Source organism: Siphateles boraxobius, unplaced genomic scaffold, assembly GCF_051911475.1.
Source record: "Siphateles boraxobius isolate OS27281-9 unplaced genomic scaffold, OSU_SipBor_1 65, whole genome shotgun sequence".
NCBI lineage: Eukaryota > Metazoa > Chordata > Actinopteri > Cypriniformes > Leuciscidae > Siphateles > Siphateles boraxobius.
Window position 1 is genome coordinate 21,491,731 of NW_027509192.1, and position 27,655 is coordinate 21,519,385.

General features: G+C 42.9%; 1 protein-coding gene across 7 annotated transcripts in view; it reads left to right on the top strand.

The window, feature by feature from the left end:
- The window catches only part of kif21a (kinesin family member 21A), a 101,213-nt gene that overhangs the window by 37,385 nt on the left and 36,173 nt on the right, over window positions 1-27,655 (top strand). For 6 of the 7 annotated variants that reach the window (XM_077211461.1, XM_077211464.1, XM_077211467.1 and 3 more), the window contains exons 11-15: window positions 3,007-3,216; window positions 24,445-24,529; window positions 24,619-24,733; window positions 25,031-25,219; window positions 26,476-26,675. In XM_077211461.1, coding sequence (XP_077067576.1) covers window positions 3,007-3,216; window positions 24,445-24,529; window positions 24,619-24,733; window positions 25,031-25,219; window positions 26,476-26,675 — 799 coding nt within the window. Of the gene's footprint in view, window positions 1-3,006; window positions 3,217-16,683; window positions 16,747-24,444; window positions 24,530-24,618; window positions 24,734-25,030; window positions 25,220-26,475; window positions 26,676-27,655 lie in introns of all 7 variants that reach the window. The other variant, XM_077211469.1, reaches the window with a different exon arrangement.

Here is a 27,655-nt window from a genome sequence, read left to right on the forward strand (position 1 = left end):
AGTGAAATTTGGATATTCATTCATTACACACAGACAGATATATTTCAAGTGTCCATTCCTTTTAATTTTGATGATTATAACTGACAACTAATGAAAACCCCAAAATCAGTATCTCAGAAAATTAGAATATTGTGAAAAGTTTCGATATTGAAGACACTTGGTGCCAAAATCAGCTAATCAGCTAATTAACTCAAAACACCGGCAAAATTTTTTAAATGGTCTCTCAGTGTAGTTCTGTAGGAAACACAATCATGGTGAAGACTGCTGACTTGACAGCTGTCCAAAAGACGACCATTGACGTCTTGCACAAGGAGGGCAAGACACAAAAGGTCATTGGTAAAGAGGCTGGCTGTTCACAGAGCTCTGTGTCCAAGCACATTAATAAGGAGGCGAAGGGAAGGAAAAGATGTGGTAGAAAAAAGTGTACAAGCAATAAGGATAACCGCACCCTGGAGGGGATTGTGAAACAAAACCCATTCAAAAATATGGGGGAGATTCACAAAGAGTGGACTGCAGCTGGAGTCAGTGCTTCAAGAACCACCACGCACAGACGAATCCAAGACATGGGTTTCAGTTGTCGCATTCCTTGTGTCAAGCCACTCTTGAACAAGACACAGCATCAGAAGCGTCTCACCTGGGCTAAAGACAAAAAGGACTGGACTGCTGCTGAGTGGTCCAAAGTTATGTTCTCTGATGAAAGTCAATTTTGCATTTCCTTTGGAAATCAAGGTCCCAGAGTCTGGAGGAAGAGAGGAGACGCACAGAATCCACGTTGCTTGAAGTCCAGTGTAAAGTTTCCACAGTCAGTGATGGTTTGGGGTGCCATGTCATCTGCTGTTGTTGGTCCACTGTGTTTTATGAGGTCCAAGGTCAACGCAGCTGTCTACCAGGAAGTTTTAGAGCACTTCATGCTTCCTGCTGCTGACCAACTTTATGGAGATTCAGATTTCATTTTCCAACAGGACTTGGCACCTGCACACAGTGCCAAAGCTACCAGTACCTGGTTTAAGGACCATGATATCCCTGTTTTTAATTGGCCAGAAAACCTTGCATGACCTTAACCCAATAGAAAATCTATGGGGTATTGTGAAGAGGAAGATGCGATACGCCAGACCCAACAATGCAGAAGAGCTGAAGGCCACTATCAGAGCAACCTGGGCTCGCATAACACCTGAGCAGTTCATAATTTTCAGTTGGCCAACATTTTTAAAAATCCTTTTTTTTGTATTGGTCTTAAGTAATATTCTAATTTTCGGAGATACTGAATTTGGGATTTTCATTAGTCGTCAGTTTTAATCATCACAATTAAATGAAATAAACATCTGAAATATATCAGTCTGTGTGTAATGAATGAATATAATATCCAAGTTTCACTTTTTGAATGGAATTACTGAAATAAATCAATTTTTTGATGAAATTCTAATTATATGACCAGCACCTCTATGTGTGTGTGTATGTGTATATATATATATATATTTCTTTTGTCTGAGGTCGCATTCTTTCGTACCCAGTGAAAGGCTCATTAATATGCAGCTTGCACATTATCCGGCCTTTGTCTTCTCAGGTGTGAACACGCCTCCACGCATATTGCCTTTCCAAACAAAAGGTGTTTTATCAAATTTAAATCAATGTATTGTTTTGTGTAAATGATTAGGCAGGATGATTTTCAGATAATTTTGAAGCAAAAATTCTAGGCAACAACACCCATTAGTCAAAAGTCTTGTGGACACATATTTAGTATGTGTTTTGTGGCCTTATTTCAGACACTTTAAGTTTTAGTTTTTTCAATAACCACGCATAAACATTATTCTCTCAAAAAAACAAGTGTAATTTGATTTAGTTAATTCGACATTGGCACGAGTGACCAAAGTTTTGTCTATAGCAGCCCGACAATGAATGTTGATTCTGGAGCTCATGACAAACAGTTTTGGTGGAAACAGGAGGATTTAATTTTGCAGTGAGTTGGGCAACTGCATTTCATGTTTTTTGGATGCAATCCGGGTTACATTCCTTTCAGTCAGCTTCTTCTTGCTTCGCCAGTTTCCCCCGTTGGATGTGGTTTGTGGTGGCACGCCAACATTACCCTGGATACTGTAGCTCTCAATACACCACAAAGACTTGCTGTCCTGGTCACAGATGAGCCAGCGAGACGCACACCAACAATTTGTCCTCTTTTGAACTCCGTCTCCTATTATGTAGTATGGATTGCAATCTTTTATGTAAAGCTGTGCTATTGCTCTGCTAATTCAACATTCACACTCTGCTCTTACTGATGGAATGTGAAATCAGTGGAGATGTATATCGGCGTGAAACCAACAACACTATATTGGCCAGTGTTTCAGTTTCAGCAGTCAACCCCTGTATATTGTTTTATATATATATTTAATTAAAAATTTTAAATTAGTGTTTAAAACAGGGATAAAAAGTACCCCATGCCCACGGTTAAATATACTGCTGGATCTTTAATGTTGTGTGCCTATTTTTTTGCTGGAGGTCCTGGACTTCTTGTTCAGATACATGGCATCATGGATTCTAGCAAATACCAACTGATAAAAATCTAAACCGGACAACCTCTGCTAAAAATCGTATAATGTGCCGTGGTTGGATCTTCCATCAGGACAATGAGCTAAAAAAAACATAAAAATCAACACAAAAATGGTTCACTGAGCACAAAATGAAGCTTTATCTTTTATGTGATGAATGTTTTAAACCATTTCACCATTTTTTATTTTATTATGCTGTTCGCAATGCTTCATGGGATTGTAGTTCTTTCCCTCATTAAGTACACAGTCTTGTACCTTTGTCTTTTTGCTGGCTGTTTTGTTGCATGGCTAATAGTGCTTTAACAAAAAGTTTTCACAAATTCCTATAGGAAAAATGAATTGCTAAAAAAACCATAGCAACCAACCAGAGCACCATGGCAATTGCATAGCAACATCCTGGCTTTATAAAAAGATTACTATTTTTTCTATAAAATAAGTATTCTAAATGTTTGTGTGTATTCAGAGCCAAACTTCTGGAGAGTGAAGCAGTGAACGAGAACCTGAGGCGTAACCTCACGCGAGTGTCCAGCCGCCCTCAGTTTTACGGGCCTTCTGGATCATTCTCTCCCGCCCTACTGGGGGCCGACCCGAGCCAGGAGACCACCGAAATCATTGAGATCGCCAAGAAAGATCTGGAGAAACTTAAGAGGAAGGAGAAGAAGAAAAAAAAGAGGTAATAAAAGGGTGAGAGCGATCTTAGTGTGAGGTGGTATCTGGAGGGGCTGTTGCCGTGGTAACTGGCAGAAAGGGAGTGTGTTGTGAATAATTGCCCCTCGATTCTAGCTGAGTGAAACAAAAACATAGTGGGATTAGTCTGGTTTCATGGTGAGCTGTATTGTTCTTTCAGCTGTGTAATTCCAACGTCAGGCATTATTGTAAAGACTGTAATCAGGGTTCTTTTATCACACCTGCTAATAGCAGATAGAAATGTATGTTTTTGTTGTTGATTTTGCATGAGTTCCTTTCAGGACATATAATATATCTATATATATCATGGGTATCGTTAAGGTTTTAATGGTATTACTACTCTTACCGATACTGCTTATGGATCCGGCACTTGAACGGTATTCTTATCGGTTCTTTTTGGTGTGTTTTTTTTTTTTATATTCGGGTAATAATTCACATTTTCTTTATATTTTGAAATGTAAAATATCTATAGCAAAAGAAAAAGCAATGCTTCAACAAAACAAATATCTATTTGTTATGAAGCAGTGTGCAGGCTTTTTGTTTTATAAACATGAGATAGGATACGATAAGCAAAAACAAGTACAAACACATGTTCAAAAAAAGAATACAATTAAACAAAGATAGAAATTATATACACAGTGCTTTAATTTCAGGAAGGTCTAACATTACTTAAGTGTTTCTCTCTGAATAGAAATCTAATTTAGTAATCAAATGTAAAATAACATTGCATAGTTTATCATAGATAGATTAATGCTTATTAAAGTTTAAGTTATTCATTCACGAGCTGTGAGTGATTTTCTCTGCCTTTTGTTGTTTGATTCGCATTAATGGCTCAATCGTCAGCAGGTTTATTAGACGCTGCCCCTTTAAGACCGAGTGCAGATCTAATAGGTGACTGATGCACCATCATTTTCGCCCAACTATTTACGTCCATTTAAGACATAAACTGTGTTCATTGAATCTCAGACCTGGTCATTTTTATATTTTATGAATATTTGATAGTTTAGATGCGCACATGAAGCCCAAAGTTAAGCATACTTTTCTTGTCTCGTTGCAGTCCCTTTTGGAGCGCGCCTCGCCTTTCGAACAGCTCTTGCACCGATTTTTGTGTTTTTAATAGCTCCTTTAATGATTAAACGCGTCCGCAATTTAGCAACAGTAGAGACTGCATTTTACAACAATCACCGATCGTGCTGATTCTGACAGTATGTTTCGGTTGTAGGAAGAAATGACAGTGCATCGCTGTGAAGGGAAGTTGCGCTAGACAAAATGCGTCTAGTTTGTAATGGTTTCACCTCAAAAATATCTTCTTTTTATAATCTTTGAAAGCCGAAATCTAAAATAAAATTAGAATATTATCCCAGATCTAAAGAGTAACCATGTTTGAATGTTTAGTTCTGTCCTCATTGTCAGTCATTAAGCAGGGCTGTATGTCGTGCGTGCTGTGGCTCCCCGTGAGAGATCGCTTTCTCTCTCTTTTGGACTGCGAATAGAAAAATTGCATCACAGACAAATGGTTTAATATTATTATATATAAAAATGGCTGGCGAGATAAACATGTTCAATATTACGTCTTTATAATAATCCAGTACCGACAGCAGAACCGATAACGTCTGAGCTTATCGATACAGCGTTCTTTCAAAATTCATACCTGGTTTCTGTACCCATCCCTAAATATATCTATATATATATATATTTTTGCCCCCATTTTTCATGAGCTGAACTCAAAGACTTTTTCTATGTACACTAAAGCCATATTTCTCTCAAATATAGTTCACAAATCTGCCTAAATCTGTGTTAGTGAGCACTTGGTTGTGGTCAGAGGACAGAGGACGCTGGCGCTGACTGTTCGCCGCTTCTGCTTCTGACTCCTGGCTGATTTTAGATATTAGATATTAGATTTTTAGATTTTTAAACTCTAGATTTTATTTTTTATTTTTTTAGTTCTGTCTTATATGTCTTTGTAGCTATCACTGGGTGAAGCATCTACTCGTTTTTTTTGTGTTTTTTTTTGGACCTCCCTGCACGGTTTTCCACTGGATTTGTATGACTGTGTAGCTTACCTGCTACTTTCCTCGCTCACACTGGCTTACAGCAAATCGTCCTCTCGCAAATAGAGGCACCGACCTGGACAATCCCGACGCTTTCTAGCTCCCACTGTTAGTGGTATTGTCCCGGACAGTCCTTCAGCTGTTTCGGTGAGGTTTGGCATTGTTTTGCCTCCGATCACCTGCCCAGCTTCTATCTCTGTGTCGCCAGCTTGTGGCAAACGGCAATCATCAGGCGAACATTCAACGCGATTGGTACGCACGATGTTGATATACTCCAATCTGCAACTGCTCAAATATAACAACTACTCCGCTTCAGTATGCATCTCAGCCATCAAACAGTCTGGACTCCTACGCAGACCACGTTACATCCACAGAAGTTCCCGCAGAAAGTTTGTTTACACCCGGTCTTCTATTACATCTATCTGGTCAGCTGAGCGCAACGTCGCACCATTGCTACGTCATCAGAGCGCTGTTACTGCTTGGTCTAGTGTCCTTGGAAACGCTGTGAGGCACACTGAGTGGGACAGAAAACCAGGAGTGGACCATAGCCTGCTCAGACCCGTGCAGAAAATCACAAATTCTTCACACATTAAAATAGAACTTTTAAACACACAATCATTGACAGGAAAAGCAAGCTTCATACATGATCACATCTTGGAAAATCGGACTGACTTCATGTGCCTCACTGAAACTTGGCATCAGCCAGAGGTGTATTCTGCCATAAATGAAGCCTGTCCCTCTGCTTACACCTACCTTCAGAAAGCTTGCAGCACTGGGCGTGGTGGTGGTCTTGTGATAATACACCAAACTAAATTCAAACTGTCCGCTTTGTCACTACCTGAGTTTTCCTCATTTGAATGCTTAGCTTTCAAATGCAAACCCCCTTTTCCGATGACAATATTACTTATCTACCGCCCACCCAAACCAAACTCAGCCTTTATTGATGAGATGCACGATCCACTCACAACACTTGGTCCTACATCTGCCAATCTTTTAATACTTGGAGACATGAATATTCACGTTGACACCCCTGCTTGTCGCTCAGCTGCAAAATTTTTACAATTACTAGACTGTCTGAATCTTATACAGCATGTTGACGTCCCAACACACACCAGAGGGCATACTCTTGATCTGGTCATCACTGATTCTGTTTCCATCAACAACCTGCAAGTGTATGATCTTGGCTTATCTGATCATAAGTTAATTTCTATGGAATTGCCATTCCTGCCCCCTCACTCCAAGCCTAAATGCCAAATCTGCTTTCGTAACATAAAAAACATTGACCCAGACACCTTGACCTTGGATCTCCTGCATCTCTCCTCTGCCAATCTCTCATCAGCCAGCGAATCAGTCACATTTTACAACAATTCACTGTGCAGACTTTTGGATCTTCACGCCCCCATCAAGACCAAAACAGTGTCTTTCGCTCGCTCATCCCCATGGTACACCTCGGAGCTGCGGAGAATGAAGACACTTGGCCGTGCCCTTGAGCGTTGTTTTAAAACATCTGCACTAACCGTACACAGACTAGCCTATAGAGAACACCAACAAGCCTACTCCAAGTCACTTAAAGATGCACGGTCCTAGTTCTTTTCGGACATCATCAACGACAATCCTGGAAACTCCAAGCAGCTCTTCTCTACAATAAACCATCTTCTTAAACCTCAGATTAAAATTCACACAGAAAACACAGAGGAACACTGCAACAACTTTATCACTTTCTTTAGAACAAAAATAGACTCCATCCGATCGCATCTCACTGGTCCCTCTGCACTACCTGCCCTTTCTGTCAGTTCACAGACTGGATTCTCCCACTCTCTCCACTGTTTCTCCGAGGTTTCACAACTTGAACTCGAGGGAATCATCAAAAAAATGAAATCATCTTCCTGTGCCCTGGACCCCTTCCCTACTACCCTCATAAAATCAAATCTCTCTGCCATAAGTCCCCTTATCACAAAAACAGTAAACCACTCCCTCCGGTCTGGCCATGTTCCTTCACCACTCAAAATTGCGGCTATCACACCACTTCTTAAAAAAACCACTTTGGATCCGGAAAACCTTGCCAGTTTCAGGCCCATATCCAACCTTCCATTCCTTTCCAAGGTATTGGAAAAAGCAGTTGCTGCTCAGCTCCAGGACCATCTTCAACATCATAACCTAGACGATAAGTTTCAGTCAGGCTTCCGGTCCGCCCACAGCACAACATCCTTCTCAACCGCCTCCACAGTGATATAGGATTATCATATTCTGCCTTGGACTGGTTCACATCCTACCTTTCTGGAAGGACCGAGTATGTCAGTTTGGGTGGAGCTAAATCTCACCCACATGCTGTCACATGTGGTGTCCCTCAAGGGTCGGTACTTGGTCCAACCCTTTTCATTCTTTACATGCTCCCCCTTGGCCGCATCATTAGCCAACATGGTATCTCCTTCCATTGCTACGCTGATGACACACAACTTTACCTCAAAACAAACTCAACCCACCACCCCCTCACTTCTCTGCCTTCATCCTCATCCACACCACTCCTACTGACCTCTTGCCTGGAGGAGATTAAGGCCTGGATGAGTCAGAACTTCCTTCAGTTAAACTGTTCCAAAACTGAGGCAATCCTTGTCGGCACTCCTCATCAGGTCCAGTCGTCCCTGATTACCTCTATCACCTTTTCCGGAAAAGACATCCCCCTCTCATCAACAGTAACCAACCTCGGTGTAAGACTTGACCCTCACCTTACATTCGACAACCATATCAAACATCTGTGCAAATCATCCTTTTTCCACCTCAGGAATATTGCCAAACTCCGTCCCACACTCACCCTTTCCGACGCCACAAAACTTGTCCATGCCTTTGTCTCCTCCAGGCTGGACTACTGCAACGCACTTCTCTATGGGATCTCTAGCAAGAGTCTGCAGAAACTCCAACACATACAGAACAGTGCTGCTAGGATCCTGATGAGAGTGCGTAAATATGAACACATAACACCCATCCTTCAAGCACTTCACTGGCTTCGCATCTCCGCCAGGATTCACTACAAAATCACTCTCCTCACCCACCAATGCATCTATGGCAATGCACCACTATACCTCAAGGAACTTCTCACCCAGCAAACATCAACCAGAAACCTCCGCTCACAAAATGGTAATTTTCTCTGTCCACCCAGAACCAAGCTCCGGACCATGGGAGACCGTGCTTTCTCCTCTGTTGCCCTGCAACTGTGGAACTCATTGCCAGACCACCTGAGGGTTCCACAGTCAGTTGACCATTTTAAAAAAGGCTTAAAGACTTTTCTATTTAAAAATAGCTACAACTAATGCTGAACTTAACTGTTTTTACGTTTTCCTTTTCTTGCCCCTGTTTTTACTTTTGAAATAGGTTTGCTGTAGCACTTCGAGATTTGTTCGCAAATGAAAAGTGCATTACAAATAAAATTTATTATTATTATTATTATTGCTTCTCCTTTGCCAAGATAATCCATCCACCTCACAGGTGTGGCATATCAAGATGCTGATTAGACAGCATGATTATTGCAAAGGTGTACCTTAGGCTGGCCACAATAAAAGGCCATAGTATTATAGTATTTTTTTCTAATTTATTGCGGTGAACACGTGGAAACTGTATCAACAGTGCATACATTAGCCGAACTCTAGCGTGCATGACTGATGTAAAACAATTCATGCCTCAAAGTAGTAAGAAAGACAGACTGCATTAATAGACAGAGTTTCGGGTAATAGTGGCCCACAGCTGATCAGCAGAAGTGTTTCAGTAAGACAGTAATAATGTGAGTTAACCAGTTAGCAGGAGACCTACACTATATAAAACGTACTCGGTTACTAACGTAACCTCGGTTCTCTCTAGAGAGGGAACGAGTACTGCGTAATATCTTACGCTATGGGGAAAACCTCTTTTCCACGAGATATTGAAGCCAAAAATTATCCTTTAATTTTGATTAATGTAAAACGCTGTGCGGCAGCGTGCAGACATAGGCAAGACGGCTCGCGCGCCTATTGGCTGCCCTGCGGCCACAGCAGCAAGCCTATCGAGAGAGGCCCTGCGTGACGTGACATCCAATGGGGGTGCTTCGCGCCCCTTTCGTCGCGTCCCGCCAGAATAGGCGTGGCCTTGGCCTATAAATACGCTCGACAGGCTGATACAAACTGGTTTTCAACGCTGAAGCGAACCAGCGCTGTTGTATGTACGGCAAGATACGCAGTACTCGTTCCCTCTCTAGAGAGAACCGAGGTTACGTTAGTAACCGAGTACGTTCTCTTACGAGAGTATCTCTCGTACTGCGTAATATCTTACGCTATGGGGAACACAATGTAAGACGCCGTGCGTACTGGGATCCGACACCAAAGTCCCAAGGGCAGTAGCCCGGGGCTCATATAGTGCATAATCACCGTAGACTCACAGAGAGTCGGAGAAGAGAGGCTACCAGCATCATTCCCCACGTAATAGCATCCCATAGGAGCTAGTTATGTCAACAGTATATCCCGCAGACAGGGTGAACGCGTTCAGCCTGAACTGGGCAAAAATACGGGCTATTCAACACCCATGGAGCTGTTCCATCGATCAGTGAGCGATACTCAATCAAAACTCAGCAGCGGGACAGACAGTACTGAATTCTAGACCGACAGCAGCCTGTAAGGCGGGAACTTCTAGGTTATAGAACCTTATAAATGTAGACGGCGAGGCCCAGCCCGCCGCCATACAGATATCATGCAAGGAAATCCCACTAGACCACGCCAACGAAGAGGCCACGCCTCTCGTGGAGTGCGCTCTGAAACCCAAAGGACACTGCAGGCCCTTAGAAGTGTAAGCCAGCACTATGGCATCGACTATCCATCTGGATAGGCTCTGTTTTGACGCGGCCAGTCCCTTGGAGCGTCCGCCAAACAAAACAAAGAGCTGCTCGGTCTGCCTGAAGACAGACGAGCGGGACACATAAGCTCTCAGCACCCTGACGGGGCAAAGGAGATTAGCATCCGCTTCCTCATTGTTCACCGGGAGGGCGCACAGGGAAATAACCTGGGCCCTGAACGGTGTGTTGAGGCCTTGGTTTGAGTATGACTTTTGAGTCATTAGGCCCAAACTCAATACATGACGCGCTTACTGAAAGCGCTTGCAAGTCCCCCACGCGCTTCATTGAAGCAAGAGCCACAAGAAATACCGTTTTGAAAGACAGGTGCTTCATGTCTGACAAATGGATTGGCTCGAATGGGGCACCTTTCAGGGCTTCCAGAACCGTAGAAAGGTCCCACATAGGGACTGAGGGAGGTCTGGAAGGATTCAGCCTCCGAGCTCCCCTGAGGAATCGCACGACGAGGTCGTTCTTCCCCAGTGACTGGCCAGACGTCGGTTTTGCAAACGCCGCTATGGCCGCCACGTATACTTTGAGCGTGGACGGGGTTCTACCCTTATCCAGCAGCTCCTGAAGGAAGGAGAGCACTTCCGTAACCCCGCAGTCTACGGGTGAAAAGCCCTGAGCTTGACACCAGGTAGAGAACACTGACCATTTCGAGGAGTAGAGCCGTCTAGTAGACGGGGCCCTAGCCTGCGTGATCGTGTTTAACACTCCCTCCGGGAGGTTAGCGGGTACCCGTTGATGGCCCACACATGTAGGGACCATAACTCCGGGCGAGGATGCCAAATCGAGCCCTTTGCCTGAGAGAGGAGGTCTCTCCTCACCGGTATCGGCCACGGGGCAGTGCTGGCCAGCTGCATCAGGACTGGGAACCAGGTTTGGTTCGTCCATAGCGGAGCCACGAGCAGCACTGGGCATCCATTTTCCCTGATTCGTTCCAGCACTTGAGGCAGGAGCGAGACGGGGGGAAAAGCATAGAGGGGGCGTCGGGGCCATACGTGGGCCAGCGCGTCCCTGCTCTTGGAGAAAAAGTTCGGACAGTGAGCGTTTTCCTGGGACGCGAACAGGTCCACCTGCGCTCTGCCGGATGTCTCCCACAGCAGTTGGATCGTCTGCGGGTGCAGCAACCATTCCCCTGCTGGGACATTGTTTCTGGACAGTCTGTCTGGTCCCAGATTCAGGTGACCAGGCACATGCGCTGCTTTCAGTGAAAGCAGGTTGTGCTGAGCCCAGCCCAGGAGGCGTTTCGTCAGCCTGTAAAGGCTTCGGGACCTGGCGCCGCCCTGGTGATTTATGTACGCCACCACTGACATGTTGACCGACCGGACTAAGACGTGGCGGCCTTTTATCTGGGGACAAAAACGCCTTAGCGCGTTGTCTACTGCCAGCATTTCTAGACAGTTTATGTGTAGGAGCTTCTCCCGTTCTGACCACTGGCCAAAGAACGGTCTGCCCTCGAGCAGCGCTCCCCACCCCGAGGTGGAGGCGTCCGTGGACACCACCATCACACTCGAGGGAGTCCCCAGACTCACGCCTGACTGGTACCAGTCGGCTTTTTTCCAAGGTTTCAGGGCCGAGACGCATTTCCCGTCGACCCTGAGGCGAAACAGACCAGCGGCCCAAGCCCCGGGCGGAACTCGTGCTTTCAGCCATAACTGCAGTGGGCGCATGCAAAGCAGGCCCAGCTGAAGTACTGAAGATGCTGAGGCCATGAGGCCCAGCATTTTCTGAAACCGTTTGAGCTGGACTATAGAGGAATTTTTCTGGCGGAAGGATTTCACGGCGCGCTGAATGTTCAGTCCTCGCTCCAGCGACAGACGTGCTGTCATAGACAGGGAGTCCATCACTGTTCCCAGGAAGGAGATTTTCTGGCTGGGAGACAGCGAACTCTTCGCCCAATTGACTGTGAGACCCAAATTCTCGAGATGCTCGAGTAATGCGGTCTTGTGTTCTATGAGCTCTGATCGTGATCGAGCTAGAATCAACCAGTCGTCCAAGTAGTTCAAAATTCGCATGCCCTGAAGTCTCAGGGGTGCGAGAGCCGCGTCCATGCACTTCGTGAATATACGGGGTGCTGGAGACAGGCCGAACGGTAGGACTGTGTATTGATATGCCTGGCCCTCGAAGGCTAATCTCAAGAATCGCCTGTGACGTGACGCAATCTGTATTTGGAAATAGGCGTCTTTCAGATCTATTGACATGAACCAGTCTCCCTGGCGCACGTGCGCGAGGATTTTGCTGGTTGTCAGCATTTTGAACTTGCGTTTCAGAAGCGCTTTGTTCAATTGTCGCAGATCTAGAATGGGTCTGAGACCCCCATCCTTTTTCGGTACCAGAAAATATCTGCTGTATACACCCCCTTCGCTCTGAGCCTGAGATAAAGGTTCTATGGCCCCTTTGCTCAGTAGTTTCGCTATTTCGGTTCGAAGTAGATGAGATACTTCGTTGTCCACCGTGGTTTCGACACGCGCCGTGCAACGGCGGGGACGTCGAGCGAACTGTAGCGAATAGCCTCTCTTTATAGTGTTCAACACCCATTCTGATACCCCGGGAAGCATTGCCCATGCATTCGTGTGGATAGCTAGAGGCAGAATGATATCCGGGGTCTGGCCGCGGCACAGCGGCGGCTGCAGAGCTTCGGTGTGCTGAGACATGAACACTGTGTTTAAAGTGCGCGAGGCGGGGGGGCGCGCCGATCACGGCGGGCAGGCTGTTCGCACTCGCTTTCTCTATGACAAATTGTGGAGAGAGAACGAGCGGGACAAACCCCGTAGGGTACAGCGTGTCTGTGAGTGAATGTGGGCGCGGGACAGCGGGCACATTTACTGCACTGAAAACACCGTCGGCTTGCGCTGACTGAATATGTGTTGGTTTCGTTTTTACAGAAACCGTGGGACACGCACTGTGTAGTGTTTGTGGGCACTGTGTCGTGGGCACATTCACTACGTTTGCACAATCGACATGAGTCGATTTTATTTGTGCTAGCCCTGAACTGTGGCGGGCTGTGTCTGCGTGTGGGAATGGGCACTGTGACGTGGGCATTCTTACAACACTCATAACACCATCGGCTATGGCCGGGACACCAGAAAATACACTCTTTATTGGATTTATCTGGGTAGCCGTAAAAACGGCTGTTGTGTGCAGGCAAGCGGGCAAATGAACCGACTTGTTGACTGCTAAATACACTGGAACAGTCACATCGCATGGAACTGGACGAGCGAAATGTTTCGGTGAAAATCCGGCCGCAGCGAGATTTGAACACCGTCGCTTTCCTAGGATGGCTAGGAAGGCTTTGAGACCTCGGGCTTGATCTCAATCCTCGGCCGGGGCCCGCGCTGAGGGGGGCGGCGTCCAGCAGAGCGAGAGCGCGGTCTCTGTTCTCGGGCCTGGCGGCGCTGAGAAGCAGCGGCGGGTGGTGCAGGCTGTGGCTGTGAGCTACGGGCAGACGGCTGTTTCGAGCGACCTGCTGCGGAGCTAGAGAGCTTCGGGAGGAAGTGCTTCATAGCCTGCGATGTCTTCTGAACCTCCTGGAATCTGTCCGCGAAATCTTTGACGGCAGATCCGAAGAGGCCCACTGGCGAAATGGGCGCGTCGAGAAACACAGAGCGCTCCGAATCCGTCATTTCAGACAGCGTTAGCCATAGGTGTCTCTCAGCCACGGTGAGAGAGGCCATGTTCCGCCCAACGGCCTGTGCAGCAGATTTAGCGGCGCGAAGAGCCAGGTCTGTAGCGCTCCTTAAATCCGCAACGCTGATCGATCCCACGCCTTCCTCGTCCATTTTTCGGAGAAGGTCGGCCTGGAAGATCTGCAGGATGGCCATTGTGTGTAGCGCCGACACAGCTTGCCCGGCGGCGGTGTAAGCGCGACCGTGCATGGCTGACGTCACTCGGCAGGCTTTAGATGGCAACACCGTCTGTGCTCGCCGTCCAGCAGAGGGCGGGCAGAGATGTGATGCTACCGCTGCTTCCACAGGAGGAAGAGAAAGGTACCCTCTGTCTTTCGCACCGTCCACAGTGGAGAATGCAGCAGAGACAGATGTACGCATTCTGGCCGAGAAGGGGGCGTTCCAAGACCTCGCAACTTCTTCGTGAAGCTCAGGAAGAAAAGGCGCGGGTTTGGACTGTGATGGGGCGTGGTCCTTCTTGAGGAAACATCCATCCAGTCGGTTGCGCGGGGGTTGCGCGGGCGCCTCCCAGTCGAGGCCGAGGTTGTCGACGGCTTGAGAGAGCAGACGCATCAACTCAGACTCAATGCCCGCTCTTTTACCGGAAGGCTCGCGAACAGCGGAGGGGAGGTCCACAGAGCTCGCCCAATCTTCGCTGTCCGACGCCAGGATAGAACAAGCCTCGGCTGTTTCGTCGATCTCAATGGCGGAAGCGGTGGCAGACGGCGGCCGCTGTCCATCGGTGAGTGACTCGAGCGATGCCGGCGAAGCTAGCGGGCGAACCGGCGAGCTTAGGCGGGCAGGAGAGGGCTCAGGAACGCGCTGAGCGCGGCGCTTTTTACGGCGCGGCGTCGCAGCAGGTTGAAGTGCAGGCTCTGAGAAGGATGCCAGGCGAGTCCTCAGAGTCACCATAGGCATTAGCTCGCAATGAGGGCATCCGCCTTCGACGAGAGCGAGAGCCGCATGATCCTCACCCAGGCAGGAAGCGCAGATGACATGACGGTCCCCGTCGCTGAGTGTGGCTCGGCACGAGCCGCAGGATCTTTGCATCTTTAAAAAGACGCTTGCTCTTTTAGAACAGATAGAAAACAGAGATAGAGTGTGAGTCGCAGCGGCGAACACACACTCAGCAGTGAAAAGGATATGAACGCCGGAAAGCGTAGCAGGTACGGCGGCTGAAGGCGGCGAGGTGCAGGCCAGCGACTTCAGGCTCGAAGGCTCCTCCCGCAGAAGGCTTACAATCAGACGGCGCGGCTTCTCACTCCGGATCCAGCGATGCAGTAGTGCTTCGCTGAAGAGTTGAAAATCAGTTTGTATCAGCCTGTCGAGCGTATTTATAGGCCAAGGCCACGCCTATTCTGGCGGGACGCGACGAAATGGGCGCGAAGCGCCCCCATTGGGTGTCGCGTCACGCAGGGCCTCTCTCGATAGGCTTGCTGCTGTGGCCGCAGGGCAGCCAATAGGCGCGCGAGCCGTCTTGCCTATGTCTGCACGCTGCCGCACAGCGTTTTACATTAATCAAAATTAAAGGATAATTTTTGGCTTCAATATCTCGTGGAAAAGAGGTTCTCCCCATAGCGTAAGATATTACGCAGTACGAGAGATACTCTCGTAAGAGAACTCAAAACTAAGTATTTTGAACACCATCTTTCGAGAGCAAGCGGTTTGCTCTGAGAATTGAGAAGCAGTCGTCAGTAAAATAAAGGGAACACAGCAAAAGTTTAGGATTACACTGCTGTGGTATCATAGTAAAGATGAATTTTAACCACTGGTTCTTCACATGCCCGTCCTTGGACAGTGAAAGAAAACTGGCTTTACCTTCACATTGTAGAGCACAGCATCTTCTGGACATGATGCTATCCAGTATCCACAGGAATCAGCAGAAGTGTTCGAGGGCGTTCAAGTTTTCCCTGGTATCTTGGCCTCTGTCCATCATGACCTCCTAATCATCCTAATATACTGATTGGCTTCATCACTGTCTCCTCTCCACCAGTAAGCTGGTGTGGGGTGTGTGTGTGTGTGTGTGTGTGTGTGTGTGTGTGGTGGGCGTTCTGGCGCAATATGGCTGCCGTCACATCATCCAGGTGGAGCTGCACATTGGTGGTGGTTGAGGAGATTCCCCCTTCCATGTAAAGCGCTTTGAGCACCCAGAAAAGTGCTATATAAATGTAACAAATTATTATTATTATTATTATTATTATTATTATTATTATTATTATTATTATTATTATTATTATTATTATTATTATTTTAACACGCCAGTGGGCGGGGCCAAAGTTGCAAAGAGTATCTGGGCCTGGTTATAATAAAAGCTGTTTTTGGACTAACAAGGAAGTTTTCTGTTCTAAAACTTACAGGATATTCTAATGGTAAAATGACCTCTTATATGTCAAAAGCTCAAGGAAAATTTTATTTTTCAATTTATGTCCCCTTAAAAGTGACATCAGCCTAGTATACCTGCTGCCGAATTTTGAGATAATATTAAAAATATTTGTGACTAGTGTAAAAAAAATTAATTGTGGCTAGTAACTTTAGAAAACCCCCAGCCACAGTGACTGTTGAGCAAAAAAGTTAATGTCAAGCACTGTGTATATATATATATATATTATATTTGTATTTCAAATAAATGCTGTTCAAAAGTTTACAGAAGACTAAACTTAAAACTAGAGGGGAGGGGGGACAGTGAACAAAATAAACCTAGAGAGATATTATATCAGCCATGATATCCTTGATATAGTGCGTTCTTATCCACAATGAACGTTTGCATGTAATCAACAACGTCTTTACTAATGTCTGTACCGTACCCTCCCTATCTGTCTCTCTCTATCCTCCTCGTTTCTTCTCTTTAACCCTTCACCTCTGACCTCTGACCGCTGAAGACTCCAGCAGCTGCTGGGTGACAAGAGAGAGGAGGATGAGGAGGAAGAGGTGGAGGAAGACAGGTTTGTCCCTGTGTCTCTCGTTCCCCTCTATAATTAACCATAACCCCCTGTGTTTCGTCTCTGCTTGCAACCTTTAAATTCTGATTGTCTTTCAGGTACAGTAGGTAGTTTCCAGTCTTGGAGAACAGCCCAGAAAATGTTTATACTTCATTCATATACTTTAAAGTGTATTTGAGTAAAAAAAATTCAAAGTAATGGGTGAATCTCACGAAACCTCTTCAAGTGACATTTCAACATTTCCACAACGTTTTCTTCATTCTTTCACAATAAACCATAAACATTTTTTTAAAAAATAATTTTCCACCTTCTGTCTGAACCTATAACAGGCATTTTGCTGCTGTACCTGTATGTAAATAACCTCGGTTTTGATTGACTGTTACAAAAAAACTGTTACAAAAAAACTGTTATAAAAAAAATAAAAGCTACTTAGTAATACAAATAATAGTAAGTTTTGGTTGTAATAACATTTTTAGTAATTTTGCTATGATATGCTTCTGACATTTTTTTATATTTCTGTTAAGATTTAATTTATTTTATATTAAAGGTGCTGTGTGTAATTTTTTGACTGTATTAAAGCATAAAAATTTCATAAAATATTTTCCAATATTTGGAAATTGGATTGCAGTACCAAATTCAACCTCTAGCTGTCAATATTACATACTGCACCTTAGCAATTTTAGCAATTTTAGAGCTTCAATTTAAAGGGTTAGTTCACCCAGAAATGAAAATTCTGTCATCATTTACTCTCCCTCGTGTTATTTACTCTCCCTCGTGTTATTTACTCTCCCTCATGTTATTTACTCTCCCTCATGTTATTTACTCTCCCTCATGTTATTTACTCTCCCTCGTGTTATTTACTCTCCCTCATGTTATTTACTCTCCCTCATGTTATTTACTCTCCCTCGTGTTATTTACTCTCCCTCGTGTTATTTACTCTCCCTCGTGTTATTTACTCTCCCTCATGTTATTTACTCTCCCTCATGTTATTTACTCTCCCTCATGTTATTTACTCTCCCTCGTGTTATTTACTCTCCCTCATGTTATTTACTCTCCCTCATGTTATTTACTCTCCCTCATGTTATTTACTCTCCCTCATGTTATTTACTCTCCCTCGTGTTATTTACTCTCCCTCATGTTATTTACTCTCCCTCATGTTATTTACTCTCCCTCATGTTATTTACTCTCCCTCATGTTATTTACTCTCCCTCGTGTTATTTACTCTCCCTCATGTTATTTACTCACCCTCATGTTATTTACTCACCCTCGTGTTATTTACTCTCCCTCGTGTTATTTACTCTCCCTCGTGTTATTTACTCTCCCTCGTGTTATTTACTCACCCTCATGTTATTTACTCTCCCTCATGTTATTTACTCTCCCTCATGTTATTTACTCTCCCTCGTGTTATTTACTCTCCCTCATGTTATTTACTCTCCCTCATGTTATTTACTCTCCCTCGTGTTATTTACTCTCCCTCGTGTTATTTACTCTCCCTCATGTTATTTACTCTGCCTCATGTTATTTACTCTCCCTCGTGTTATTTACTCTCCCTCGTGTTATTTACTCTCCCTCGTGTTATTTACTCTCCCTCGTGTTATTTACTCTCCCTCATGTTATTTACTCTCCCTCATGTTATTTACTCTCCCTCATGTTATTTACTCTCCCTCGTGTTATTTACTCTCCCTCGTGTTATTTACTCACCCTCATGTTGTTTACTCGTGTTATTTACTCTCCCTCGTGTTATTTACTCACCCTCATGTTGTTTACTCGTGTTATTTACTCTCCCTCGTGTTATTTACTCAACCTCATGTTGTTTACTCGTGTTATTTACTCTCCCTCGTGTTATTTACTCTCCCTCGTGTTATTTACTCTCCCTCGTGTTATTTACTCTCCCTCATGTTATTTACTCACCCTCATGTTATTTACTCACCCTCATGTTATTTACTCTCCCTCATGTTATTTACTCTCCCTCATGTTATTTACTCTCCCTCATGTTATTTACTCTCCCTCATGTTATTTACTCTCCCTCATGTTATTTACTCGTGTTATTTACTCTCCCTCATGTTATTTACTCTCCCTCATGTTATTTACTCTCCCTCGTGTTATTTACTCTCCCTCCTGTTATTTACTCTCCCTCATGTTATTTACTCTCCCTCCTGTTATTTACTCTCCCTCTTGTTATTTACTCTCCCTCGTGTTATTTACTCTCCCTCATGTTATTTACTCACCCTCGTGTTATTTACTCTCCCTCGTGTTATTTACTCTCCCTCATGTTATTTACTCTCCCTCATGTTATTTACTCACCCTCGTGTTATTTACTCTCCCTCGTGTTATTTACTCACCCTCGTGTTATTTACTCACCCTCATGTTGTTTACTCGTGTTATTTACTCTCCCTCGTGTTATTTACTCACCCTCATGTTATTTACTCTCCCTCGTGTTATTTACTCTCCCTCGTGTTATTTACTCTCCCTCGTGTTATTTACTCACCCTCATGTTGTTTACTCGTGTTATTTACTCTCCCTCGTGTTATTTACTCACCCTCATGTTGTTTACTCGTGTTATTTACTCTCCCTCGTGTTATTTACTCTCCCTCGTGTTATTTACTCTCCCTCATGTTATTTACTCTCCCTCATGTTATTTACTCACCCTCATGTTATTTACTCACCCTCATGTTATTTACTCTCTCTCATGTTATTTACTCTCCCTCATGTTATTTACTCTCCCTCATGTTATTTACTCTCCCTCATGTTATTTACTCGTGTTATTTACTCTCCCTCATGTTATTTACTCTCCCTCGTGTTATTTACTCTCCCTCCTGTTATTTACTCTCCCTCATGTTATTTACTCTCCCTCCTGTTATTTACTCTCCCTCGTGTTATTTACTCTCCCTCGTGTTATTTACTCACCCTCGTGTTATTTACTCTCCCTCGTGTTATTTACTCTCCCTCATGTTATTTACTCTCCCTCATGTTATTTACTCACCCTCGTGTTATTTACTCTCCCTCGTGTTATTTACTCTCCCTCATGTTATTTACTCTCCCTCGTGTTATTTACTCTCCCTCGTGTTATTTACTCTCCCTCGTGTTATTTACTCTCCCTCCTGTTATTTACTCACCCTCATGTTATTTACTCTCCCTCCTGTTATTTACTCTCCCTCATGTTATTTACTCTCCCTCCTGTTATTTACTCTCCCTCTTGTTATTTACTCTCCCTCGTGTTATTTACTCTCCCTCATGTTATTTACTCACCCTCGTGTTATTTACTCTCCCTCGTGTTATTTACTCTCCCTCATGTTATTTACTCTCCCTCGTGTTATTTACTCTCCCTCGTGTTATTTACTCTCCCTCATGTTATTTACTCTCCCTCATGTTATTTACTCACCCTCGTGTTATTTACTCTCCCTCGTGTTATTTACTCTCCCTCATGTTATTTACTCTCCCTCATGTTATTTACTCACCCTCGTGTTATTTACTCTCCCTCGTGTTATTTACTCTCCCTCATGTTATTTACTCTCCCTCGTGTTATTTACTCTCCCTCGTGTTATTTACTCTCCCTCGTGTTATTTACTCTCCCTCCTGTTATTTACTCACCCTCATGTTATTTACTCTCCCTCCTGTTATTTACTCTCCCTCATGTTATTTACTCTCCCTCCTGTTATTTACTCTCCCTCTTGTTATTTACTCTCCCTCGTGTTATTTACTCTCCCTCATGTTATTTACTCACCCTCGTGTTATTTACTCTCCCTCGTGTTATTTACTCTCCCTCATGTTATTTACTCTCCCTCGTGTTATTTACTCTCCCTCGTGTTATTTACTCTCCCTCATGTTATTTACTCACCCTCGTGTTATTTACTCTCCCTCGTGTTATTTACTCTCCCTCATGTTATTTACTCTCCCTCATGTTATTTACTCACCCTCGTGTTATTTACTCACCCTCGTGTTATTTACTCTCCCTCGTGTTATTTACTCTCCCTCGTGTTATTTACTCTCCCTCATGTTATTTACTCACCCTCGTGTTATTTACTCTCCCTCGTGTTATTTACTCTCCCTCATGTTATTTACTCTCCCTCGTGTTATTTACTCTCCCTCGTGTTATTTACTCTCCCTCATGTTATTTACTCTCCCTCATGTTATTTACTCTCCCTCATGTTATTTACTCACCCTCGTGTTATTTACTCTCCCTCGTGTTATTTACTCTCCCTCGTGTTATTTACTCTCCCTCATGTTATTTACTCACCCTCGTGTTATTTACTCTCCCTCATGTTATTTACTCTCCCTCGTGTTATTTACTCTCCCTCGTGTTATTTACTCTCCCTCGTGTTATTTACTCTCCCTCATGTTATTTACTCTCCCTCGTGTTATTTACTCTCCCTCTTGTTATTTACTCTCCCTCGTGTTATTTACTCTCCCTCGTGTTATTTACTCTCCCTCGTGTTATTTACTCTCCCTCGTGTTATTTACTCTCCCTCGTGTTATTTACTCACCCTCGTGTTATTTACTCACCCTCGTGTTATTTACTCTCCCTCGTTTTATTTACTCTCCCTCATGTTATTTACTCTCCCTCATGTTATTTACTCACCCTCATGTTATTTACTCTCCCTCATGTTATTTACTCTCCCTCATGTTATTTATGTATTTACTCTCCCTCATGTTATTTACTCTCCCTCATGTTATTTACTCGTGTTATTTACTCTCCCTCATGTTATTTACTCTCCCTCTTGTTATTTACTCTCCCTCATGTTATTTACTCTCCCTCGTGTTATTTACTCTCCCTCATGTTATTTACTCTCCCTCATGTTATTTACTCACCCTCATGTTATTTACTCTCCCTCATGTTATTTACTCTCCCTCATGTTATTTACTCTCCCTCGTGTTATTTACTCTCCCTCGTGTTATTTACTCACCCTCATGTTATTTACCCTCCCTCATGTTATTTACTCTCCCTCATGTTATTTACTCTCCCTCATGTTATTTACTCTCCCTCATGTTATTTACTCTCCCTCGTGTTATTTACTCTCCCTCATGTTATTTACTCTCCCTCATGTTATTTACTCTCCCTCTTGTTATTTACTCTCCCTCATGTTATTTACTCTCCCTCGTGTTATTTACTCTCCCTCATGTTATTTACTCTCCCTCGTGTTATTTACTCTCCCTCATGTTATTTACTCTCCCTCGTGTTATTTACTCTCCCTCATGTTATTTACTCTCCCTCGTGTTATTTACCCTCCCTCATGTTATTTACTCTCCCTCATGTTATTTACTCTCCCTCGTGTTATTTACTCTCCCTCATGTTATTTACTCTCCCTCGTGTTATTTACTCTCCCTCGTGTTATTTACTCTCCCTCATGTTATTTACTCACCCTCATGTTATTTACTCTCCCTCGTGTTATTTACTCTCCCTCGTGTTATTTACTCTCCCTCATGTTATTTACTCTCCCTCATGTTATTTACTCTTCCTCATGTTATTTACTCACCCTCATGTTATTTACTCTCCCTCATGTTATTTACTCTCCCTCGTGTTATTTACTCTCCCTCATGTTATTTACTCTCCCTCGTGTTATTTACTCTCCCTCATGTTATTTACTCTCCCTCGTGTTATTTACCCTCCCTCATGTTATTTACTCTCCCTCATGTTATTTACTCTCCCTCGTGTTATTTACTCTCCCTCATGTTATTTACTCTCCCTCATGTTATTTACTCTCCCTCATGTTATTTACTCTCCCTCGTGTTATTTACTCACCCTCGTGTTATTTACTCTCCCTCGTGTTATTTACTCTCCCTCATGTTATTTACTCTCCCTCGTGTTATTTACTCTCCCTCGTGTTATTTACTCTCCCTCGTGTTATTTACTCTCCCTCATGTTATTTACTCACCCTCATGTTATTTACTCTCCCTCGTGTTATTTACTCTCCCTCGTGTTATTTACCCTCCCTCGTGTTATTTACCCTCCCTCGTGTTATTTACTCTCCCTCGTGTTATTTACCCTCCCTCGTGTTATTTACTCTCCCTCGTGTTATTTACTCTCCCTCGTGTTATTTACTCACCCTCATGTTATTTACTCACCCTCATGTTATTTACTCTCCCTCATGTTATTTACTCTCCCTCGTGTTATTTACTCTCCCTCGTGTTATTTACTCTCCCTCGTGTTATTTACTCTCCCTCATGTTATTTACTCTCCCTCGTGTTATTTACTCTCCCTCGTGTTATTTACTCTCCCTCGTGTTATTTACTCACCCTCATGTTATTTACTCACCCTCATGTTATTTACTCTCCCTCATGTTATTTACTCTCCCTCGTGTTATTTACTCTCCCTCGTGTTATTTACTCTCCCTCGTGTTATTTACTCACCCTCATGTTATTTACTCTCCCTCGTGTTATTTACCCTCCCTCGTGTTATTTACTCTCCCTCGTGTTATTTACTCACCCTCGTGTTATTTACTCACCCTCGTGTTATTTACCCTCCCTCGTGTTATTTACTCTCCCTCGTGTTATTTACTCTCCCTCGTGTTATTTACCCTCCCTCGTGTTATTTACTCACCCTCATGTTATTTACTCTCCCTCGTGTTATTTACCCTCCCTCGTGTTATTTACTCTCCCTCGTGTTATTTACTCACCCTCGTGTTATTTACTCACCCTCATGTTATTTACTCTCCCTCGTGTTATTTACCCTCCCTCGTGTTATTTACTCTCCCTCGTGTTATTTACTCTCCCTCGTGTTATTTACTCACCCTCGTGTTATTTACTCACCCTCATGTTATTTACTCACCCTCATGTTATTTACTCTCCCTCATGTTATTTACTCTCCCTCATGTTATTTACTCTCCCTCATGTTATTTACTCTCCCTCGTGTTATTTACTCTCCCTCGTGTTATTTACTCTCCCTCGTGTTATTTACTCACCCTCATGTTATTTACTCTCCCTCATGTTATTTACTCTCCATCGTGTTATTTAATCTCTCTCATGTTATTTACTCTCCCTCGTGTTATTTACTCTCCCTCATGTTATTTACTCTCCATCGTGTTATTTAATCTCTCTCATGTTATTTACTCTCCCTCGTGTTATTTACTCTCCCTCATGTCGTTCCAAACCCATACGAATCTTCGGAATACAAATGATGTATTTGCATGTTCGCTAAATCAAATCAGTTCATCATATACAGTAAAGCGATTGAGTCTCTTAAAAAGATTGTGGACTAAACTGCTCGATTCATATGGATCAGTTTTACGATCTCTTTTTGAACTTTTTGAAGCGTCAAAGTGGTTGTTGCATAGGCTGTCATTGGAGAGTAGAATACTTGCTCTGATTTTATTAAAGATAGTTCACAGTGTTGTTAATCAGAGTGGGTCAATTTTCTGAGAAGTGTTGAAATGTGAATGTGGACGGGCATATACAAATTAGCTCATGCTGTCAGTGTGACATCATACCAAGAAGATTTCTGAATCTGATCTTTTAATAGTCTGAGTGAACTAGAGAGGAAAATATGAATTGCATGTGTTTTCAAAAGAGCAAATCCTCTTTCATAATATACCAACCATTTAACTTTTCTGTTGCATCATTTCCATCATAATACCATGTTTTCTTTCCTTCCCGCCTAATTGTCTGTATTCTGTTTTGTTTCAGATAATCTATGCTGCATATTTTGAAAAAAAGGCGTTTTTACAAAATAGATTTTTAATTTCTAGTTTTGATTTTCCCCTGCAGTGCCAACAAAGATGAAACGCTTGATGGAGAACAGAAGATTAGTGAGAGAGAGCAGTTTGAATCGACCAATCAGGAGCCAGAGATGGTATGATTGACAGTCCTCTTGCCGTATCAGAACATTTTTTTAAGCTGGAGCTCATCATTCAGTCTATGATATGAAATCGTTTCCCATAGGAGGCCAGTGACCGTGAGGAGGGGGATGGAGAGGAAGATGATGAGGAAGTTGAGGAAGAGGAAATGGATGCTGAGGAAAGCTCTGATGAGTCTGACTCTGAACTGGATGAGAAGGGTACTGATGTTTACTGTAAAACAATTTACTGTTTAACACATTTTTTAAAACAGCCTTAAAGCGTCATTATAAAAATATTAGGACACAAACAGTATTTCAGTACGCAAATCCTATTAGTTTTAAAGTAATGATGTACAAATAGAATATTGATATTTTTTTAATAATATAATATAGCACATATATAATATATTTAATAATGTGAATTATTAATATTTCATTTAAAGATGTTGTCTGTTTAATGATTATCTGTATGTAAACATATTTCATTTTTTTATTCCTTATTATTGTATTGACCAGAGGACTTCCAGGCAGATCTGGCCAACATCACCTGTGAGATCGCCATCAAGCAGAAGCTGATCGATGAGCTTGAGAACAGTCAGAGACGTCTGCACACACTCAAACAACAGTATGAACAGAAACTCATGATGCTGCAGTGCAAAATCAGAGACACACAGGTGGAGCGAGACCGCGTGCTGCAGAACATGGGTACGTTGAAAAATAAGTTTTCAGTTATTAAAGCTTATTGACAGATTATGAAAAACACACACAACATTTTTTATTTGGAACAACGTGCATTGAGTCATTCACAATAAGGCCAGATACATACATTTAAGGGGCTATATGTATAATTCAGAAACCCTTGATATTAGGGACACCGTTGACCATTAAAAGGGATAGTTCACCCAAAAATGATAATTCTGTCAGTAATTACTCACTCTCATGTTGTTCAACCCCGTAAGACCTTCGTTCATCTTCGGAACACGAAATAAGATATTTTTGATGAAATCTGAGAGCTGGATCACTCCTCCATAGGCTTCTTCAGGGATTGAAGCTTACCAGCCCCTAAAAGTTATTAAAGATATCGTTAAAATAGTCCAAGTGACTACAGTGGCTCAATCTTAAGTTTATCAAGCGACGAGAATACTTTTTGTTCGCAAAAACATACCAAAATAACGACTTTATTTCAACTATTCATTTCCTTCTCTGTGGGCCTCGAGTCAGTTCACTAGCGTGATAGCTTCTGTGTTGTACGTCACACGCATCACACACATGACCAGTGTCAGCCAATAGTAAGCCTACATGTGACGTACAACACAGAAGCGCTGCGCTGTTACCCTACGTGAACTGACTCGAGGCCCACAGAGAAGGAAATGAGTAGTTGAACTAGAGTCGTTATTTTTGTTGGTTTTTGCGCATAAAAAATATTCTCGTCGTTTGATAAACTTAAGATTGAGCCACTGTAGTCACTTGGACTATTTTAACGATGTCATTAATAACTTTTCGGGGCACAAGTTTCAATCCCTTAGAAGTCTATGGAGGAGTGATCCAGCTCTCAGATTTCATCAAAAATATCTTAATTCGTGTTCCGAAGATGAACGAAGGTCTTACGGGGTTGAACAACATGAGGGTGAGTAAATGCTGACAGAATTATCATTTTTGGGTGAACTATCCCTTTAAGTGAACTGCAGTCATCAACTTATTGCTCGTAAGGTACGAGAGACTGAGCGTGATTCAAGGCTCCGATATACTGACAGTGAATTTCTTTTTCGTTCTTCACTTAGAAGTAAAAATAAGTTGGAAATACCTTTGCTGCGATGTACTGTTAACAAACATCCCGACGATGTCCGGCCTGCAATATGCCCTGAGAAAATCGAAATAAATGTGTTTGTTTTATGTTTTATTTATTTTTGTTTGGTTTTTGTTTTGTTCTATTGTTTTTTTGTTTTTGTTTTTTGTCTTAGGCTCTGTGGAGTCATGCTCTGAGGACAAGAGCAAACGGATAAAAGCAGAATACGAGAAGAAACTCGGTGTGATGAACAAAGAGCTGCAGAAACTACAGGCGGCTCAGAAAGAACACGCTCGCCTACTGAAGAACCAGTCACAGTATGAGAAACAACTGAAGAAACTACAGCTGGATCTGGCTGAAATGAAGAAAACCAAAGTAAGTGTCACCATGGAGACTGCACATCACTGTATACTGAATCACTGAAAAATGCTGAATCACCATTACAACACAAAATATTTCATAATAAACAGCGCCTCCCAGTGGTCAACAGACCTTTCTGCAACATACTGCAAAAAATTAAGTTGTTTATAAAAGACTATACAAATAAATATTGACATATTGAACTTAATGGTTGTGTAATATAGTGCATTTTTATATTAATAATATTAGTAATGAACATGTCTATCAGCAATTTCCATAGTCCAAATGAAATTACATTCATTTTGTAAAGGTTTTTCTACTGTTAAGATGGCAGTTCTAGATGTAATATCAACTCCAAAATTATCACCACCCTTCATTAAAATGAGCAAATATGAATATATAAAATATATGGTAACTTTATTTTGATGGTCCCCTTTAGACATTCTGATGACTATGAGTTACTTTGCAAGTGCATGTCAGCTTATTCCACTAACCCTAACTGTACTAATACTAATACTCTAATGAGAGTTAGTTTACATGTTGGTGCAACATTACCGAAGATTAACAGAATGTCTAAAGGGGACCATCAAAATGAAGTGTAAAAAAAATACATGAGCTAAAATTAGGACTGTCTGCCAAAATAAAATAAATAACATGATATGGCAGTTATGTACTTGAATTTGTCATAGTTACTCAATAAATGTTCTCTCATAATCAATGATATAATTAAATGAGACAATTAAGATGATAATGAAGGCATTGAATTGTATTCTATTTTACGCTGCTTCCTTAAATTCAGATTCTAATTCTAATTCCTGCCTTAATTCAAATTGGACTGTATTTCTGAATGACACACAGCTGTTACTTAAGTTACATCGTTGCATGAGTTTAATGTTACACTTGGAAGTTAACCGTCAAGGTGAATGCATAGCGTTATAGGCACAGTATCTTATTTAGTGTGCTATGTTCTCATTAGGTTGTCTGGTTATTTCATG